At 44.2% G+C, this 21,217-nt stretch overlaps 1 protein-coding gene across 1 annotated transcript; it reads right to left on the bottom strand.

Annotated features, from left to right (window-relative positions):
• Positions 1-10,398: 10,398 nt before the first annotated feature.
• LOC123397582 (acyl-[acyl-carrier-protein] desaturase 4, chloroplastic-like) lies at positions 10,399-12,192 on the bottom strand. The gene is made up of 2 exons (XM_045092119.1): positions 11,983-12,192; positions 10,399-11,871 (listed from the first exon to the last, which is right to left on the bottom strand). The coding sequence occupies exons 1-2, from the start codon at positions 12,114-12,116 to the stop codon at positions 10,719-10,721; spliced, it is 1,287 nt and encodes a 428-aa protein (XP_044948054.1). The 5' UTR covers positions 12,117-12,192; the 3' UTR covers positions 10,399-10,718.
• Positions 12,193-21,217: the final 9,025 nt, after the last annotated feature.

Raw genomic sequence — 21,217 nt, 5'->3', positions numbered from 1 at the left:
AGGTTTCAGAGTAATCCAGGAGTGGATCACTGGACAGCGGTCAAGAATATCCTGAAGTACCTGAAAAGGACTAAGGAGATGTTTCTCGTATATGGAGGTGACGAAGAGCTCGCCGTAAAAGGTTACGTCGATGCAAGCTTTGACACAGATCCGGACGACTCTAAGTCGCAGACCGGATACGTATTTATTCTTAATGGGGGTGCAGTAAGCTGGTGCAGTTCCAAGCAAAGCGTCGTAGCAGATTCTACATGTGAAGCAGAGTACATGGCTGCCTCGGAGGCGGCTAAGGAGGGTGTCTGGATGAAGCAGTTCATGACGGATCTTGGAGTGGTGCCAAGCGCACTGAATCCAGTAACCTTGTTCTGCGACAACACTGGTGCCATTGCCTTGGCAAAGGAACCACGGTTTCACAAGAAGACCAGACACATCAAACGACGCTTCAACCTCATCCGCGACTACGTCGAGGAAGAGGACGTAAATATATGCAAAGTGCACACGGATCTGAAAGTAGCAGACCCGCTGACTAAACCTCTTCCACGGCCAAAACATGATCGACACCAGAACTGTATGGGTGTTAGATTTATTACAATGTAATTCACATGGTGATGTGAGGGCTAGATTATTGACTCTAGTGCAAGTGGGAGACTGTTGGAATTATGCCCTAGAGGCAATAATAAATATAGTTATTATTATAATTCCTGTATCAAGATAATAGTTTATTACCCATGCTATAATTGTATTGAATGAAGACTCATTTACATGTGTGGATACATAGACAAAACACCGTCCCTAGCATGCCTCTAGTTGGCTAGCCAGTTGTTCGATGATAGTCAGTGTCTTCTGATTATGAACAAGGTGTTGTTGCTTGATAACTGGATCACGTCATTGGGAGAATCACGTGATGGACTAGACCCAAACTAATAGACGTAGCATGTTGATCGTGTCATTTTGTTGCTACTGTTTTCTGCGTGTCAAGTATTTATTCCTATGACCATGAGATCATATAACTCACTGACACCGGAGGAATGCTTTGTGTGTATCAAACGTCGCAACGTAACTGGGTGACTATAAAGATGCTCTACAGGTATCTCCGAAGGTGTTAGTTGAGTTAGTATGGATCAAGACTGGGATTTGTCACTCCGTGTGACGGAGAGGTATCTCGGGGCCCACTCGGTAATACAACATCACACACAAGCCTTGCAAGCAATGTAACTTAGTGTAAGTTGCGGGATCTTGTATTACGGAACGAGTAAAGAGACTTGCCGGTAAACGAGATTGAAATAGGTATGCGGATACTGACGATCGAATCTCGAGCAAGTAACATACCGAAGGACAAAGGGAATGACATACGGGATTATACGAATCCTTGGCACTGAGGTTCAAACGATAAGATCTTCGTAGAATATGTAGGATCCAATATGGGCATCCAGGTCCCGCTATTGGATATTGACCGAGGAGTCTCTCGGGTCATGTCTACATAGTTCTCGAACCCGCAGGGTCTGCACACTTAAGGTTCGACGTTGTTTTATGCGTATTTGAGTTATATGGTTGGTTATCGAATGTTGTTCGGAGTCCCGGATGAGATCACGGACGTCATGAGGGTTTTCGGAATGGTCCGGAAACGAAGATTGATATATAGGATGACCTCATTTGATTACCGGAAGGTTTTCGGAGTCACCGGGAATGTACCGGGAATGACGAATGGGTTCCGGGAGTTCACCGGGGGGGGCAACCCACCCCGGGGAAGCCCATAGGCCTTTGGGGAGATACACCAGCCCTTAGTGGGCTGGTGGGACAGCCCACAAGTGGTCTATGCGCCAAGAGAAGAAAAATCAAGAGGAAAAGAAAAAAAAAGGAGGAGGTGGGAAGGGAGGAGGACTCCCTCCCACCAAACCTAGTCCAAATCGGTTTGGGGGGGGGGGGGAGAGTCCTCCCCCTTGGCTCGTCCGACCCCCTTGAGGGTCCTTGGACCCCAAGGCAAGGCCCCCTCCCTCCCACCTATATATACGGAGGTTTTAGGGCTGATTTGAGACGACTTTTCCACGGCAGCCCGACCACATACCTCCACGGTTTTTCCTCTAGATCGCGTTTCTGCGGAGCTCGGGCAGAGACCTGCTGAGACAAGATCATCACCAACCTCCGGAGCGTTGTCACGCTGCCAGAGAACTCTTCTACCTCTCCGTCTCTCTTGCTGGATCAAGAAGGCTGAGATCATCGTCGAGCTGTACGTGTGCTGAACGCGGATGTGCCGTCCGTTCGGCACTAGATCGTGGGACTGATCGCGGGACGGTTCGCGGGGCGGATCGAGGGACGTGAGGACGTTCCACTACATCAACCGCGTTCACTAACGCTTCTGCTGTACGGTCTACAAGGGTACGTAGATCACACATCCCCTCTCGCAGATGGACATCACCATGATAGGTCTTCGTGCGCGTAGGAAATTTTTTGTTTCCCATGCGACGTTCCCCAACACATGTTCCCAATAGCCTCTTTACGTCATCTCCAGGCGGTCAAGTCGGATCATTCCCCTATCCTCCTCCTAAATAATATGGAAGCACACAATCAGAGAATAGGGAAGGGGAGGCCTTTTCGATACGAAATGATGTGGGAGAGGCATGAGGGTTTCCAAACAACACTCCAGGAAGCATGGACTGCGACCACAGCTACATCAGCAAAGGAGATAGGGGAGAAGCTAAAGCGTTTGGCAGTAACACTGGCGGGGTGGGGCTCCAGCACCTTTGGTGCGGTGCGAGCAGAGCTTAGGACGTTGAGGGTGAGGCTTAAGGTGTTGCGGGAGGATCCTCATCGAGTTTCAGCAACCCGTGAGGAAGTTAAAATAGAGGACATAATTATTGAGCTGAGATTCCGGGAGGAGATCATGTGGCGCCAACGTGCACGTATCCAGTGGCTTGTGGAAGGGGATAAAAGTACAAAGTTCTTTCATAAGAAAGCCTCGAGCAGAAGAAAAAAGAACACAGTGGTGAGCTTGATGCGCCCTGACGGATCCACATGTGATGATCCAGGGGAATTGCAGCACATGACAGTCCAGTACTATGAGAATTTATATGCTTCGGAGGGGGTTATTGGAATGGAGGAAGTGTTATCACATGTACCTTGTAAGGTCTCCACACCTATGAACGAGATGCTTGTACAGGTTTTAACGGAGGAAGAGGTAAAAAAGGCGTTGTTTCAAATGTACCCCACAAAGGCCCCAGGACCGGATGGCTTTCCGGCGCATTTCTTTCAAAAATACTGGCATTTATGTGGTGCGGAAGTGACCAATATTGTTATTCGAGTGTTGAAAGGAGAAGACTCCCTCGAGGAGCTTAACAGTACGTTCATTGTAATCATCCCTAAGGTATTAAACCCCACATTACTATCTCAGTTTCGGCCGATTAGCTTGTGCAATATGCTCTTTAAAATTGCATCCAAAGTACTTGCTAACCGTCTGAAGCAGATTCTCCCGGAAATCATCTCTGAAGAACAATCGGCGTTTGTGCCAGGCCGCTTGATCACTGATACTGTTATTACAGCTTATGAATGCCTTCACTTTATGAAGAATAATAGAAGCAAGAAGAATGGGCATTGTGCAGTAAAGCCGGACATGATGAAAGCTTACGACCGAGTCGAATGGGTCTATCTGGAGGCCATTATGAAGAAGTTGGGTTTCTGTGAAGTTTTTGTGCGCCAGATTATGAGAGGGGTAACCTCGGTGTCTTTCTCCGTACTTTTTAATGGAATGCAGACAGAAGGTTTTAAACCATCAAGGGGTATTAGGCAAGGGGATCCGATCTCCCCATACCTGTTTCTAATTGCGGCAGACGGGCTCTCCTGTATGCTGCAGCAAGCCAGTACGGAAGGGGTGTTTGAAGGTATTCAAATTGCTGCACTAGCGCCAAAGGTAAACCATCTACTGTTTGCGGATGATTGTTTGCTTTTCAGTAAGACTACTTCGGAGAACGCCTACAAATTGAAGGAAATACTAACAGCATACTGCAATGCATCGAGCCAGCGAATAAACAATGAGAAATCATCTATCTATTTTGGGAAGGGATGCCCGGAAGTTCAGAGGGAAGTGTTCAAAGGCATTCTTCAAATACACAGGGAGACACTCTGTGAGAGATATTTGGGCTTACCATCAGAGGTGGGGCAAGCAAAAAATGGAGTATTCTCATATCTGAAGGACCGTGTATGGAAGAATATCCAAGGGTGGATGGAGAAGTGCTTGGCAGGCAGCGGCAAGGAGGTTCTTATAAAATCAGTGGTGCATGCGATACCAACCTATTCTATGGCGATCTTCAAGTTACCACGGGGGTTATGCCAGCATATCACGGCCATGATTCGGAAGTTTTGGTGGGGGTGCAAGTCAGGGGAGAGGAAAACGGCGTGGGTATCATGGGAAACGATGTGCATGCCAAAGTACAAAGGGGGTTTGGGATTCTGCGACATGGAAATTTTCAACCTGGCTTTGCTCGCCAAACAGGTTTGGAGGGTGATGATGGAGCCCAACACAATGAGTGCAAGGATTCTGAAGGCGGTCTACTTCCCATCCACAGACATTCTGTCCTCCCAGCTCGGACCACGGCCATCGCAGGTATGGCGGGCTCTCTGCGAGGGTAGAGATATTCTCAAGACAGGGTTAGTAAAACGGACTGGAAATGGCAATGATACTAACATATGGAATGACAATTGGCTGCCCCGTGATTTCTGCGACCTCGGCAAATCCCCCGGAGAAGGTCTCGGACCTAATATCACATACGAACAGATGTTGGGATGACAATGCTCTGGCTTCTCACATGCTCCCCATGGATGCTGATATCGTGTGCAAGATCCCTCTTAGCTACTCTGCACAAACAGATTTCTATGCATGGCATTATGAAAAGTCAGGTTTGTTTACGGTGCGGTCATGCTACAGAATGGTAGTGGCAACAAAACTGCGGCGGGAACGCTGGCTCAATGGAGATGCAGAAGCTTCAGACACCGACCGACAAGAAGCAAACTGGAAGAAACTATGGGGGACAAAGGTGTCGGCCAAACTTCGGTTGTTCGCTTGGCGGCTCGCTCGAGCCTCACTACCAACGGGACAGGAGAGGGGGAGACGACAGATGACAGTGGATACATCATGCCCAATCTGTCAAGGGGCGGAGGATAGCTGGCGCCATGCGCTACTGGACTGCAATATGGCACGCGGTGTCTGGTCTTTGCGGGCCGATGACGATGATTCCTTACTTCCAGCCTACGGGGATGAAACGCAAGACCCAAAGCTATGGTTACATGGGATGTGCAACACACTAACCTCTGAGAGGTTCATCGCTATCTTGACCACACTATGGGCGATTTGGTGGGCTCGACGAAAGGCCATACATGAGAAGGAATTTCAGAGCCCCCTATCGACCCACCTGTTCATCGAGAGGTACCTTAATGAGCTGCGTGGTCTGCCATCGACGCAGAAAAGTACGGCAAGGAGGACCGATGCCTTGCCTGTCCCTAGGTGGATTACCCCATCCGCGGGTGAGGCGAAGCTGAATGTCGACGGAGCTGTCGCCAAGTCCTCCAATATCGGGGCGGTGGGAGTAATATGTCGTGATGCACAGGGACATTTCATGGGAGCTTCGGCGATAGTGCTGATGGGAGTGATTGATCCGGCGGTGGTTGAGGCACATGCATGCAGGGAGGCAATAGCTTTGGCGGAAGATTTGATGATCCCAAACATTCGGATTGCATCGGACTGTCTGAGAGTCATAAATGATCTTCAAATTCAAGATCAAAGGGGCGAGTATTGCATGATCCTCCAGGATATTCAAAAGAGTAAAGCTAGTTTCAATAGTTGCACTTTTGTTTTTGAACGTCGTGATAGTAATATTGAGGCGCATAAATTAGCAAGGATGGCTACAACCCTATGTTTAGGGCGTCATCTTTGGCTCCAGCGTCCTCCTGACAACTTATGTATTTCCCAAGACATTATGTGTTGAATAAACTGGGTTGTCAATAAAAAAAGTTATCTATTTACTTTCTTGAAATAAAGTGTGTTGTAATGGGCCAACACATTACTGTTCCACTTCAGCATACGGAGAATGTATTCTGCGTACAATTTTTTAAATGCCTACATTACCATTTATACGTTTAGTGGGGATTGTACCAAAGCAGGACTCAAGTTTGCGCCAAAACCATAGGAATGGTGACACCTAGGGAATGAAACATGATGACTTTCTTCATGTTTACTTTCTTCCTTCTCGATAGACTATTCCATAAGAATATGAATGGACTATTTCATTTGACAGTGTGGCCACCGCCACCGGTGGCTTGATCTTCTGCTCAAATCATGTTGGGCTTTCCCCATCAGGTCGTCGGTAGCGGTGGATTTCATCATAAGTGCCTTCGATCGGTATCCGTCCACCTTATGCACTAAAAAAAAGACACACCCGCGATTATATGTTATACGTCCTAGGGTTCATTTAAGGAAAAGCCTACTGTCGGCGCTTCGCACAGGCGAGCGACCGAATAGCGATGCAACGGGCCGGCCCGTTTAAGTGTTCCCATGCCCCCATATTTCAGGTTTTCTTGGTTTTGGGAAACTTTTAGAAGGTTTACTGAACCGGGTTTTTTCTGGTTAGAAAAATGAAAATGTTTAAAAAAAAATTAGGGATCTTAATTTTTTTTTGACCTTTTCAATTTTTTCTGGAATTACAAAAATGTCCCTGTTTCTAAAAAATGTTTGTGATTTTCGAAAATATGGCAGTTTCTCAATAACTTTCCATGGTATTCAAAAGTAACTACATTTCAAAAAACATTCAGGTTTTTATTTTTTTAAATGCGTTTGAAATTAAAAAAATCAGATCTCCGCTAAATAGTTCACTCTTAAAGTTTTTCACCGTAGCACTAAAGCTTGCTAGCTCTACTGGTAGTAGCGCATTAACGTTTGGATAGAATACTCGGTTCAATCCTCACTCGGCGTTTTTTTTTAAGCTACAGTTAATGATCGGGCCTTTATTTTCAAGCTACAGTCTTGAACGGGCCGGCCCAGTCGTAGGTTCCCTGTGTGTACCGGCCGGACGGACAGGGGGTCGCCCCATTGGGCGGGCTACGTTTTTTTCTTCTTCAGAAAATTTTTCCTTTTTCATTCTGTTCCTTTTTTCATTTTCTGCTTATTTCCTTTCTTATTTTTTATTTTTTGGTTTTTCTTAAAGTACTGATTTGTTTTTAAAATACTGAGCAATTTTGAAAAATACCAATTTTTTTCTGAAGTTATGAATATTTTGAAAAAAGGACAACTATTTGAATTTTAGAATATTTTATAATAACCAAAATATTTTTTGAATTTTAAGAACACTTTTTGAAAATCACAAACATTTTTTGAAGTTATGAATGCTTTTGAAAAACGGCAACTAATTGAAATTTTAGATATTATTAAAAAGAAAATGGACAGTTTTCGAAATTTTGAAAAAAAAGCAAAAACATCTTTTGAAATTGAAGAACAAATTTCAAACACGAACTTAGTTTAAAAATTGAACAGAATTTTGGTATTTGGAACAGTGTTTGAAAACTAGTAAGATGCCCGTGCTTTGCCATGGTACCAAATTAATCTAGGATGACGAAAATAATGGTTAACATATCGTAAAATAAAGTTTTGAAAAAAATGTGATTAACATATTTTGAAATGTGTGAACATTTTCTAACTGCGAGAAACATTTTATTGAATTGGACAAACTTTATTTTAAAACGGTGAGTACAAACTTTACGTTCCACTAATATATTTTTCATGTGAGACGAACATTTTTACCGAAAAGATAGAGGAAAATAATCAAAATATTAGGGGAAAGGAAGGGAATGAAGAAGAAAATCTACTCTTCCTCCCTTTTTCTATGAAAACTCCTTTAGAAGAGTGGAACCTCATTACATGGTGGTCGTCGGAAAGAGACGTGCAGTTTGGTCATGCTACCAGGCTTGGCTGATTATTGCTTTTTCTCTAATTCTCAAACGACCTACGCTGCAAGCATCGACATCCCTTGTGGATCGTCCCGGGGACTATTTCTCGCATTAAGCGAGACCGTAGGGACTCTTGCTGCGAGCTTCAATAGTAACGGGCCGGCTCATCCACGCACACTTAAAAAAATAGTGAAATAGAAGCGTCGAGGGGGGATTGGAACCGCGGTCTCCTAGATAGAGGAACGGTGCGTTACGACGGCTCTAGAGGAAGCTCGACTGTAACATGTTGGCACTCATCCGACCAACGACGACGAACAAAGCTGACGTGCATAACAACGTGGACCAGATGCACTCACTCGACGACACAAAACCAGTGCCTCTTCTCTCCAACCTAGTCGAGTCAGCGCGCCAGTGGTCCTGCTTCGTGATGTTGTCGAACCCAATTAATATTTCTTTGTGAAGCACCTCCCTGTTGTGCACTCTAGTCGTTGTTGTCCAAGATGACGATGCTCCTCCTTCACTTCCTTTACCTCTTCATACTATCTCATGTGCAGTTGTTGTTTGTCGGGGGAACAACCATTGTTGCTTTACACAGGAGGATGGCAAATGTAGCGCACCTCCAATGCATCATCTTGGGATGTGTTTGCTTCCCGTCACGATCAGGAATGTTGTATTTGTCAATATATATTAATTTTCTTGAAAATACAAGTGAAACGCTCCCGAAATTTTGAATTCTATGCCGTTTTATTTTTTATTCCATCTCTCTAACCAAATACAGAAACGGAACCAAACCGTACTATTTTTTTGCTGCTAGCAAACACAGAAATGGAACCCACCCATTTCTGTGTAATGGAACCATTTCATTTCGTTACACTTGGTTCCCTAACCAAACACATTCTTGATGTCCGCCATGACAAATTAGCAACGAGTAACCACCCGCCGCATGGGAGATGACGGTTAAAACTTCTGACATGACACATGTTGTTGTCTTCTGTGTGGTCATTTTAGTATGTCTGTAGTTTGACAGCCAAAAACATAGTTCGGTATGACCTTAGTGGGTGCTCTTCCTTATTTTATTTTGAGTCTTTCAAACTATTTTCTTGAGAAATGGGTCTTTCAGACTGTTGCTTGGCGTGTATGCCGGTTTTGTTTTCTATATGAGAACGAAGCCGGGGGCATGCCCCTTCGACCGAACAAAAAATTCTGACGCTACCGAGGCAACAATTGAAGAGGTGTGGTGGTTAGTATTTAAAAAATATTTTCATATCATTACATGATTTCTTGCATGGTTAGATGGTAAAGAGCAGGCCACTCGGACATAACATCCTGGTTTAATGGAGCCCACACGGTGAGATTTTTTTAATATTGCTAACAGTTGCACTACGTCCCACGTAAGAGTAAGACCTGGATGAGTGAATTCGCCATCAACTAAAACCTTTATAAGTAGAAAAGATATCAAGCATTTTTTAAAATATCAAATATTTTCTTAAAAAATCAAACATTTTTTGAAAATTCCCAACATGTTTTTTAGTGATGAATGTGTTTGAAGAACGACAACTATTTAAAATTTAGAACTTTTCTTAGAAAAATAGAAACATTTTCTGTATTTGAAGAAAAAAAATAAGATCGAGAACAATTTTTGGAACAGAAAGAGAAAAGGAAAAAAAGAATAAAGAAAGAATAAAAAAAACAAGAAAGAATAATAAAAAAACGGTTCAGAAAACCTTCTAGAAATTTGCAAAACCGGAAATAACCGGTTGAAATCTAGACGGTTCTCAAATCTGGGATCAATGAAACGCGCTAATGGCCAGTCCATTAAATCGCACACCTCCCTATTCTCTGTGCGTTAGCTCAACACTTTGACGCAATGAGCGTCAAATAGGATAGTCTGGTAGGAGTTCCCTTAATTTAAGGCACGAGGTGTCTTTTGGCATTTCAATGGTCATTGGTATCTTCAGGCGTATTTGCGGCCCGATGGATCCTTTATCTTATTATTAACAACCCGTGGTGTGCCTGGTCCGATTTTAAGTCTGATGTATTTTTGGCCTGTTAACGGCCATGGTGTTCTTATTAGTGGAGTAGTCAAATCATATCGTTGCATCTACATTGTCATGGGCACTCGATGGTGGGAGGCTCAATTCTTGAAGAATGTCGTTTGCTATTAGTTAATTTTGGAAAACCCCTCAACTTCTCGAGACCATCCTAGCCCGTCGCCCACCTCATCCAAACAAACAAGAGCAATGAATTTTAGATGGCACCTAACATATTTTGTAGTGATAAATACCAAGAATTGCACGATATTTTTTCCAGGGTAGTGAGTATATATATTAGTCTACTTTTTTCTGCTAGACCAGTGCAGCACTGGAGCTTGAGCAAACCAACACAAATAAACTTGCATAGATTACAGCTAATTATTTAGCTGAGTTTGCAAATACGTACACGAAAAGAGAAACGCAGACCCTGCCTCACACATACATTACCATCACTTCACACAGAATCATATATAGTACAAGTACACTGCTTAAACTTGGTACAAGCTTCAAGAAACAAACACACACACACACACACTTTGGATAGGTTGCAGCTAATTAACCAGCTCGACTCAGTGGCTCAACTCCAATCAATAGTAGTACTACTATAGTAGTAGGAGTATTATGCAACAGAACAGAGTACTCTAGGCTAATTGTTGCGACGATCCTGATACTGCTGCTGCTGCTGCTTGTTATTCATGGCCATGGAGCTTAGTGGATAATTTTTAGTGGTGAAATTTAGTACGTAGATGGACAGTTGGATCAGGTTCTGATGCAAACAGACCTGTCGAAGACCCAGCTGAACCTCCCGAATTCGGGCTCCTTTGCTGCTTTGATCGCGCGGTCGTGGGCCAGCTCCTCCACCCGCCGGATCTTGCGCGGCAGCCCGCACACGTACTCCTGCGCGCGCCGCCCCTCGCCGGACAGCTGCCCCCCGGCGAGGTCCGCCACCTTCCACCTCCGCACGAAGTGCTCCACCATGTCGCCGTAGTCCCTTGCCGTGTACACCCCGGTGCGCTGCGCGACCGCCGAGAAGTGGTCGAACAGGTCGGCGTCGCGGCCGTCGGTCATGAGCTGGCCGGGCATGGTGATCTTGTCCTGCAGCACGGCGGCCAGCGCCCGCACCATCCCGTCCGGGTCGAGCTCGAAGACCTTGGCGGCCACCTTGGTGTAGGCCGTCTCGTGGCGCTTCTCGTCGGCGGCCACGACGCCGCAGATCTTGGCGAGGCAGCGGTCGCCGTGGCGCGCGGCATGCTTGGCGGTGTGGGTGTGGGAGATGAAGGTGGCGCGCTCCTGGAAGGAACCATACACCGCATTGTGGTAGGGGCTGGACGGCCTGAGCATCTGCATGCCATTGCGGAGGAGGTGGTGGACGGTCCGCTCCACCTGGCGCATGTCGACGCGGCCGGAGAGGTAGAGGTAGCGGTTGAGGAGGTCGCCGTGGCGGTTCTCCTCGGCCGTCCAGCCGCGGAGCCAGCGCGCCCATGGGAGGTCGCTGCAACCCGTGTCGTCGCGGAAGCCCGGCACCCGGTTGCCCATGCACATGTACGTCGGCAGCGCCTCCTCCGTCACCATGTTGCCCACCAGGCACACCAGCACGTCGTCCGGCACGCCGGAGGCTTGGGCCTGCAGCTCCTGCGTCGTCATCGTCATCGCTGGCTGCTGCTCGGCGGACAGGCCGGCTGCAGAGAGGGAAAAGCAGGGGAGCAGGTCGCTGGGCTGCCACGCGTCCTCCACCGGGGTGAGCAGCGGCAGCAGCTGTTCCTCCACCCAGCCGCTCCGGCTCAGACACCGCACCACCTCCGCCTCCGCCTGCTCTTGCGCCGCCATCCCCGTCACCGTGCCCTCGAAATTTGCCGTCGCGGCGACCTTGCAGGCCCATCTCCCAGCTCTCGCCGCAGCCCGGCTCCTACACCTGCATGCAGAAACGACTCCACTTCATCCGCTTGCCGAATCAAGATGCTCATCAGCTTGCTCGTCACATGGCGTGCATATTTGCGTGGGGAAGAAAGCCGCGTGTACGTACCAGGTTGGATGCGCCTGTGCCGGCATGGCGAGGCCGCGCGGGAAAGGCTTGAGCATGCTCATCTTCTCGGTGCTGCAGAGATAAAAGCTTCCCTGTTGATTCAGTGTTGCAGGCAACGTGATGAGCCCCGGCATATTTGCTTCCTATATATGCATGCGAATGCTACATGTACGGGGAGGATACAGGGGGGATTTGCTACGTACAGGACCTACGTAAACCTACGTGAAGTCTGAATTTAGCGGGCTGGTATGGTTTGATTGGTAGCAATTTAATTGGAAATGCGGGCCCCACCAGTGAAAACCAAGGGGGCCAATTATATGAGGCCACGTTTTCTTCCGGTAAAATTTTGTATCAATCACTCTGTATGTCTAGTATTATTGGCACCCTACCTATGTTGGTTGGGGATGAAACGGAAACAAGAGAAGCATGCACGTGTCGACAGGGTACGTAACAGATTAAGAGCAACTCCAACATGCACTTTATACAAGAGCAACTTCAACAGACGCGTTACCGGCGGTGTGCTAAAAAGAATTAGGCGCATCACTGCCGCTCCAGCAGATGTCGTAAAGTGATGCGCAATGCTATAAAATGCAGACACGTTATAGTTATTACGTCAGCGTCTAGCCCAAACAATATTTCTCTTACCACAACTATGGTGCAATAGTTCAAGCGATTTTAGTCATTTCAGTTTCTTTTAGTTCTTGTAAGTTCATTTACGAATGTAGGAGTATTAATTTTGAAGCTCATAATTTAGCGAAGCATGTTCTTAACTTGTGAGGTGGTCGTCATGTTTGGTTAGACCATCTCAGAAATCTGCAATCCGTCCGTGTAAACATTGTGACGAATTATAAAGCTTTGTTGATTTGTCTCAAAAAAATAATTCAACTATTATTACAACTCAAATAAATAATTTATTTTCAGTTCAACAATATAACATGAAACATAAAAAACTACAATAATTTTGGCGGCCATGCCATGCCCGTCACTCCTCGATTAGATCTTTCTGAAGATCACCATGCATTTCGACACGTCGAATGGCATGATATAATGCAATAAATTGGGCTACCTTCGCAGTCGTACTCCGCACTCGTACGGGATGTCTCAACAACTCATACTCAAAATAGTCTAAGTTTTGCTCACGCTCATTCTCGATGATCATGTTACCCATGATTACGCAAGCGTTCATGATGTACAAAAGGATGTTTTGATGCCAAAATCTAGCCGGTCCTCTCACAATAGCAAACTGGGATTGCAAAATCTCCAACGCTCTCGCCACATCTTTCCTAGCCACCGATTGAGCATTGTGGAAATCAAGATTTTTCTCACTTTGCGGTATCGTCAAGGGCTTCACAAATGTTTGCCATCTCGGGCAGATGCCATCCGCAAGATAGCAGCCATAGTTGCATGTATGGTCATTTGCTACAAACTTTACAGATGTAGTTTCACCATTTGCAATCTTATTCATAAGTAGCGACCGATTAATAACATTGATGTCATTCAAATATGCAGACATTTCAAAAAAAGAATGCCATATCCAAGTCTCCTGATCGGCCACTGCTTCGAGGATTTTAGTTGAACCTTTTTTTGTCGTGGATTGACCATACCATGGCTTAGGACAATTCTTCCAACTCCAATGCATGCAATCTATTAAGCTAAGCATACCTGGGAACCCGCGAGCTTTGTTCATCTCCAAAATCCTTACGGTATCTTCAGCATTGGGAGCTCTCAGATATTCCTGACCAAACACTTGCATAATTCCGACTATGGAATGCTTGACACACATGATGGATTGACTCTCACCCGTGGCCAAGTGTTCATCAATGAGATCCGCCAGAATACCGTATGCTAACATACGCAAAGCGGCAGTGACCTTTGGAAATGTGCTATGTTCGTGTTCTTCGTCGGCATTCCTCCTTTGCTGAAAAAACCGATCATGGATCGCCAGTTTCTCTGCAATGTGTTTGAACAGCTGAATGCTCATCCTGAAACGGCGTCGAAAATAGCACTCGGGTATGTGGCATCATCCGCAAAATAGTTCCTTATCGATCCATTGTGGACATCGGTCTTATCCCTCCACAATTTCTGACGACCCATAACCGAACCACCGTGCCTCTTTTTTTATTGGCGTGCATAGCTATGATTATTGCGAGGTCCTCCTCCTCTTGCATATCAAATTCTTCATCGAAAGAATCGTAGGATGAACTCATCTACAATATTAAAACTACTTTAAAACTACAAAAATGCATCAAATTTGTCTACAAAATAAAAGGTTCAAGTATACATACCTTGCAAGCATGTCGTCTAACACCTTGTTAGCGTCGAGCTCCAAACGGCCGCTGGGCGCTGTTCGTCGAAAGGATGGTGCGCTTGAGCGGCGGCGGCGAGCGGGGAAGTTGGAGAAAGCAGCGACAGTGCGTGGGGAGGGCGGGGAAAGCAGCGGTGGCACGCCAGAGTAGGGGGGAATCCGGGTGACAGCGCGGGGCAGGACGCAGGCGGGGCAGGAGAGAGGGAGCTCGAGGGAGAGACTAGAGTGTTGCGCACGGGGGGACGACGGCCCGAAATACCCAGCGCGGGATGTGTTTCACTTCACGTGCGCAACCGGTTATCCAACGCGCGTGACTTTAGCGCCTTTGCTAGACCGGTCGGCGCAGGCGCGCGCGCTAATAACACGATTTTCCATGCGAGGCAGTTTTTGAGCGCCTATTGGAGATGCTTTAAGTGGCATACTGATAAAATAATGTTTTTAGCATGCATGAGCTGACATGGATGCTCGAGAAACAACTGAAAACTAGCGCGCCTATAAGAGGTCCAGCATACGAACCAAAACCACATCGCGCATGGTGTATTTGGTGTGCCCGCTCCCGTGTGCTAGACACGGATGACGCGCGCGCGACTCTCCTTCCCCTTCCCTAACCGCTAGATCCTCCAGGGCGTAGGCACCGCCGCCTGGATACTCCCCCGTCCTTTCTCCAGCACGCCACCGCCGCTTTCCCAGCCCTTCCCCGCACGTCGCCATCGTTTTCTCCACCTCCCCCAAGCGCACCATCCTTTCGATGAACAACACCTGACGGCCGTATGGAGCTTGGCACTCACAAGGTGTTCGACCAAACGTTTGCAAGGTATGCATATTTCAACTTTATATTTTGTAGATGAATTTGATGCATTTTACTCGTAGTTTTAAACAAGTTTAAATACAATATTGTAGATGAGTTCGTCCTACGATTCTTCCAAAGAAGAATTTGATATGCAAGAGGAGGAGGGCCTCGCAATAATCGTAGATATACACATCAACAAAAAACTGAGGCACCGTGGTTCGGTTATGGGTGGTCAGAAATTGTGGAGGGATAAGATCGATGCCCATAACAGATTGATAAGGAACTATTTTGCAGAGGAGGCCACATACCCCGGGTCCTACTTTTGACGTTGTTCCAGGATAATCATTGAGCTTTTCAAACGCATTGCACAGAAAGTGACGAGCCATGATCGGGTTTTTCAGCAAAGGAGGAATGCTACTAGAGAACTCGGGCATAACATATTTCAAAATGTGGCTACCGCTTTGCGTATGTTGGCATACAATATTTCGACAGATCTGTTGATGACCACTTGGCCATAGGTGAGAGTCAAGCCATCACGTGTGTCAAGCGCTTCACAGTCGAAATTGTGCAGGTGTTTGGTCCAGCATATTTGAGAGCTCCTAATACTGAAGACACCGCAAGGATTTTGGAAATGAACAAAGGTCGCGGGTTTGCAGGTATGCTTGAATCAATAGATTACATGCATTGTAGTTGGAAGAATTGCCCTAAGGCATGGCAGGATCAATTCGATGACCAAAAAACAGGTTCAACTCTAATCTTTGAAGCAGTGGCCAATTAGGAGACTTGGATTTGGTATGCTTTTTTTGGAATGCCTGGATCTTCGAATGACATCAACATTCTTAATCGGTCACCACTCATGAATAAGATTGCAAATGGTGAAACTACACCGGTGGAGTTTGTACCAAATGGCCATACATAAAACTATGGATACTATCTTGCGGATGTCATCTACCCCAGGTGGCAAACATTTGTGAAGCCGTTGACGGCACCACAAGGTAAGAAAAATCTTGATTTCCACAATGCTTAGTCGGAGGCTAGGAAAGATGTGAAGAGATCTTTTAGGATTTTGCAAGCCCATGTGCTATTGTGAGAGGACCAACTAGATTTTTGGATCAAAAGATCCTTTGGTACATCATGAATCCTTGCGTAATGCATAACATGATCATCGAGAATGAGTGTGGGCAAGATTTAGACTATTCTCAGTATGAGTTGTTGAGACATCCCGTGCGAGTGCGGAGGACGACCGCGAGGGTACCTGATTTATTGCCTCCTATAATGCAATTCGACGTGCAGAAACGCATGATGATCTTCAGAAAGATCTAATTGAGGAGTGGTAGACGTGGCTTGACCGCCAAAGTTAGTTTGATGGTGTATGTTTCATGTTCTTTTGTTGAACTATTTGTTGTATTGAAAATAAACTATTTGTTTGAGTTATAATAATAGTTGAACTATTTATTATTGATTTATTTTATTATGGTGAGTAATGTTGTTTGAGTTAGGCGCGGGTGCTGTAAATATAGCATGCCTACAATTTACAGCGCCTGCTGGAACGGCAGCGTCGCGTCCCATTTTACGGCATATGGGCACCCTGCCGCGCGCTAAAAAGGGCGTTTCGGTGCTGCAAATATAATTTAGCGCCCCGCGTCGTAGCGCGACTATTGAAGTTGCTTTAAGAGGCCTCAAAAATTTCTCTCGAGCACGAGCTTTGGTTTAACATGAATTTGAAACTTAAACAATTCAGTTTTGAACTTATAAATGCGCTTTTTATCGTGCATCTTGAATCTTTGGTTTGGACAGTAGAACTTAAACAATTTTGAACTGAAGAATGAAGATACCAACTTTCGATTAAATAAACCGTGTGGTCTTTTGGTAGCCAACAAGGGGACTATAACCGGTGTTGTGTCATCGGGGCGAAACTCATTGGGCATTTGAACCCCTATGTTACTATTCACTATGGAGGTATTAAGTTAGACTAGTAACAATAGCATGCTACTACTCTACTGTGAGTAGTCTCATATTATGCCTAGTCGTGGCTCGTGGGCTACTATGCCTAGTCGTGGGCTTGTTCTTTTTTTACCTTGTTTGATCACTTACTAATAGGATAGGGCTGATCCAGGCATGCAAGCATCTGAGGTACCATTTTCATCAACTCCTTCATCCACCGACAGTTGTTGTCAACTCAACTATTTTTATTTCAACTGGCGTTGACATTCATGATGGAGGTGCGTCGTGAGAATAAAAGTCTCCTAAATTTCATCCATTCCCATGTGATGAAGTTGCCTGGAGCTCATAGTGGTTGCCATGGCTTCGGATCTCAAGCTTGGGCGAGCAATTGTTTTGGTGATCCCTCTACTATGGTACTTCTAATCTTCTTGGTGCAGGTTGCTTTGTGCTTCCTTTGCCTCTTATTGTGGTTTTGTCTTTGATTTTAGTTTGCCTACACATCGAATATGCATCTGCATTCTATGGACTCATACTCGTGGCAAGATGCCATTAAGATATGCTCTCTAAGGGTGTGTGTTTGCTGACGTCCAACACAAACACTTGGTTGGTTATTGTGGGAGTCCAATTAGTTGAGTTCAGTGAATCTTTTCCTCTCTTTTTTCTAGAGAGGCAAAAGTTTGCTCACGATGATATGTTTCTATGAAGAATCAGTAAAGAAGAAAACTTATTGTGTTGAACTGTTGATTGACAGGATTGTCTTTCATTTTGAATCAGCCAGTTATAATTGTTCTTTGTCACGGTCTATAAGGTGAACAATTTTCTTAAAAAAATATACCTTCTTTTAAAGGCATGCTTGCTAGAAACATTATATGTTTCTTGATATCCAAGATAAAATGATCTTATTTTAGGATTTTAGCAACATAGATATTCTAGTGTAGTGAAATGAGCATTCATGATGTTCAACTAATACATTCAGTTTTCCAAAGTTTATGCTTTGAGTTACACGTGTAGAAAAAAAGCATGATTAAATCATAAACCCTTATTTTGATTTTATTTTATTATAAAAACCCTAGTTTGTTGTTATCCAATATTAAATATGAATTTTATGGCAGTTTTAAACTCCAAATAGGTTTGTTTCTCGTCTTGACGAACTTGCACAAAGTGGTTAGAAAATTATGTTATTAATTCATACCAAATGGTAAAATGTGTTGTTAACCCATCCCACATTTTGCACGAGAATTGTGATGCGATAAAAACACCCTTAGGGAGCATGTTGGGTAAGGGATAAATGTGGGTATCCATGATCTTTTGAAGTATACATTTTGCAATGTTTTTGTATCTTTAGATCACACGAGTAGATTATCTTTGTAGAGAGGAAATATTTCACCAAGAGAAGTCTACAACCTCTCATGAGAATGCATTCTATGCAAGAAAAGGAGGTATAAAAAGATGGGTAGCACACAAGCCTAACAAAATTGAATAGTAAACAATTGCACTCATGACATGATTGCAATATACTCTCTCCAATTCCAAAATATACCAATGCTTATAACACAATGTTAATTAGATTCATCATGATTTTCATATAATTTAACTTTTATGTTGTAGACGTCCATCTTTTTCTATATACATGGCCAAATTATAAGAAGTTTGACTTAGGACAAACCAAAACATCAAGTATTTGGAATGGAGGGACTGGACTTTTGATTGTAGACGCGGAACATGTTATTCACACCAATCTAGGATGTTCTCGATCAACTCAATATATGATTGGCTCGTCACATCATGGTTTTGGTATTAAAGTAGGCACATTTGCAAATTTAGAATGCTTCTTGGCTAAATTTTATTTGGGTGTTTTCTTACAAGAGTCTTTTTAGTAAAAAATAATCTAGAAAAAAGAGAATGGGATGGTAGCTTGTTTTTGTGCATTTTGTAATCAGGAGGAGACTGATAATTACTATCACCCGGATTCCAAGTTTTTGCGTCTAAATTGGCTAGTGATTTGGTTAGCTTTTGATTTACACCACACGTAGATCATTGGTCTGGGAATTGGCTCTATGGGATCACCCGGATATTGCAAGCATAATTTTTCGTTCACATCATTGCACGATGTTGGTCCATTTGGCTTTGCTAAAATGATGTCTCGTTTGATGAAAAAAGTGAGTTATCAAACTCTTTTGCAAGCTATGGTTTTATGGATTATTTAGTTGCGTTTATAGTTAACGTTGCAGCATCTAGACCAACAGGAGTCTTTAAAGGCTAGCAGTGGCAAGCTGGAGCAAGTGATTAGGGCATTCTTGTCTCAACATAGGTAATGGTATAGGAATAAACTTTGCAATACTCGAGTTCTTAGTATGTTAATGGTGTATTATCTTTTTAATAATCTTACTACTAGTGCGCACCCACGGTACAAGGCACAAACATTCTCTCCCCTTTTCTAGAACTCACTAATAATTTTTGTATATTGTAATACATGCGGGTTAACAAATTGCTCGACTCGTTAAGGTTGTGCTCATTAAGACCCAAGTCGTTTGGGTTTGGTAAGCTTAACTAGAAAAAAATCTTTCTCGGCTTGGTCTGTTTGAAGCTCATTAAACTCGGGCCATCTTTTTAATAGGCATTGGCCTCTTGGTTTGGCTATGAGGTGTTGTGGTCTACGTGAGGAGAATATGACTATGATTTTTTACACAAGGGGAAGCTGACCATGGAAGTGTGGGGAGAGGTGTTTTGGTTTCCAAATGCATTTGCATCTGAATAAACAGTAATATGAAAAATAATAGTAAATGTTTTAGAAAAAAAGTCTTTTTTAGATGTTTTTGTTACCGTCGTTACCGTCGCAAGCATGTGTGACAATTTCCAGGCGAAACGTAGTAGTGGTGTTTCGTCGGTAAAAAAACAAAATTGCGTGTGGCATTTTAGGGTAACAATTGAAATTTAATTTTTTTTACACAGGCCAAAATGCTTAACCTTTTTGCCCAAAAAGTTTCTGGTAGTATTTGGATGTGACAAACAGCACATAATATTTTTTTTGGATTTTTTTGACATATCAAAATTATTTTTTCATGGGTAGAAGCACGTGCTCTCGGGAACCGAATTGCAATTTCCATGTGATAGTTGCTAGTTTCAAACTTTCAATGGACTGGATCGGGTGGAGACACCATGCAACAGTATCAATTACAATAAAATAAGTGTTATGTTATACTTTTGCGGGAAAACTTTTGATATATTTATCTTCAATAATGAAATTATAACAAACACCAGAATAATAAAAATTACATCCAAACATGTAGACCATCTAGCAAGGACTACAAGCACGCAAGCCAAAGGTGTGCTATTCTCATCATTCCTCTTTCGACGGAGTCGGGCAAAACTTGTTTTAGTAGACAGTCGGGAAGTTGTCGTGTGATAACCCACAAGTATAGGGGATCAATTGTAGCCTTTCTCGATAAGTAAGAGTATCGAACCCAACGAGGAGCTAAAGGTAGGACGAATATTCCCTCAAGTTCTATCGACCACCGATACAACTCTACGCACACTTTACGTTCGCTTTAGCTAGAACAAGTATGAAAGTAGAAGTACTTTGTAGGAGTGATAGGAAAGGCTTGCAAGAAAATAAAGAACACGTAAATAAAACTAGGGGCTGGTTAGAAAAAGAAACAAATACGTTAGTCTAACGAGTGTGGAAAAGTGGTGGTAGGAGTTGCGGAATTGTCCCTAAGCAATTGACTACGTTACTAGATCGATAGCAAGTATCACGTGGGAGAGGCCTCTGCTAGCATGTCATCCCTTACTTGGAATTCTATGCACTTATGATTGGAACTATTAGCAAGCGTCCGCAACTACTAACGTTCATTAAGGTAAAACCCAACCATAGCAATAAGATATATTGGTCCCCCTTCAATCCCATATGCATCAATTTCTATGCTAAGTTTGAAGCTTCTGTTACTCTAGTCTGCCAATACATAGTCCTATCAACATACAACTTACCCTATGGTGTGATCCACACGCGCGATCATATGATGGGCACCAAAGGACAACAACACAACCACAAGCAAATTAAACCAGTCATAGCAATTCATCAATCACCGATAGGACAACGATAATCTACTCAGACATCATAGGATAGCAACACATCATTGGATAATAATATGTAGCATAAAGCACCATGTTCAAGAAGAGGGTACAACGGGTTGCGG

Source organism: Hordeum vulgare, chromosome 5H (assembly GCF_904849725.1).
Source record: "Hordeum vulgare subsp. vulgare chromosome 5H, MorexV3_pseudomolecules_assembly, whole genome shotgun sequence".
Classification (NCBI taxonomy): Eukaryota; Viridiplantae; Streptophyta; class Magnoliopsida; order Poales; family Poaceae; genus Hordeum; species Hordeum vulgare.
This window is presented reverse-complemented; position numbering and strand designations above follow the sequence as displayed.

Bases quoted from the DNA above. Each gene is read 5' to 3' on its own strand.
- LOC123397582 (XM_045092119.1), bottom strand. From the start codon at position 12,116: ATGCCGGGGCTCATCACGTTGCCTGCAACACTGAATCAACAGGGAAGC. The intron at 11,872-11,982 runs GTACGTACACGC...TTCTGCATGCAG, and splicing joins GCACAGGCGCATCCAACCTG to GTGTAGGAGCCGGGCTGCGG.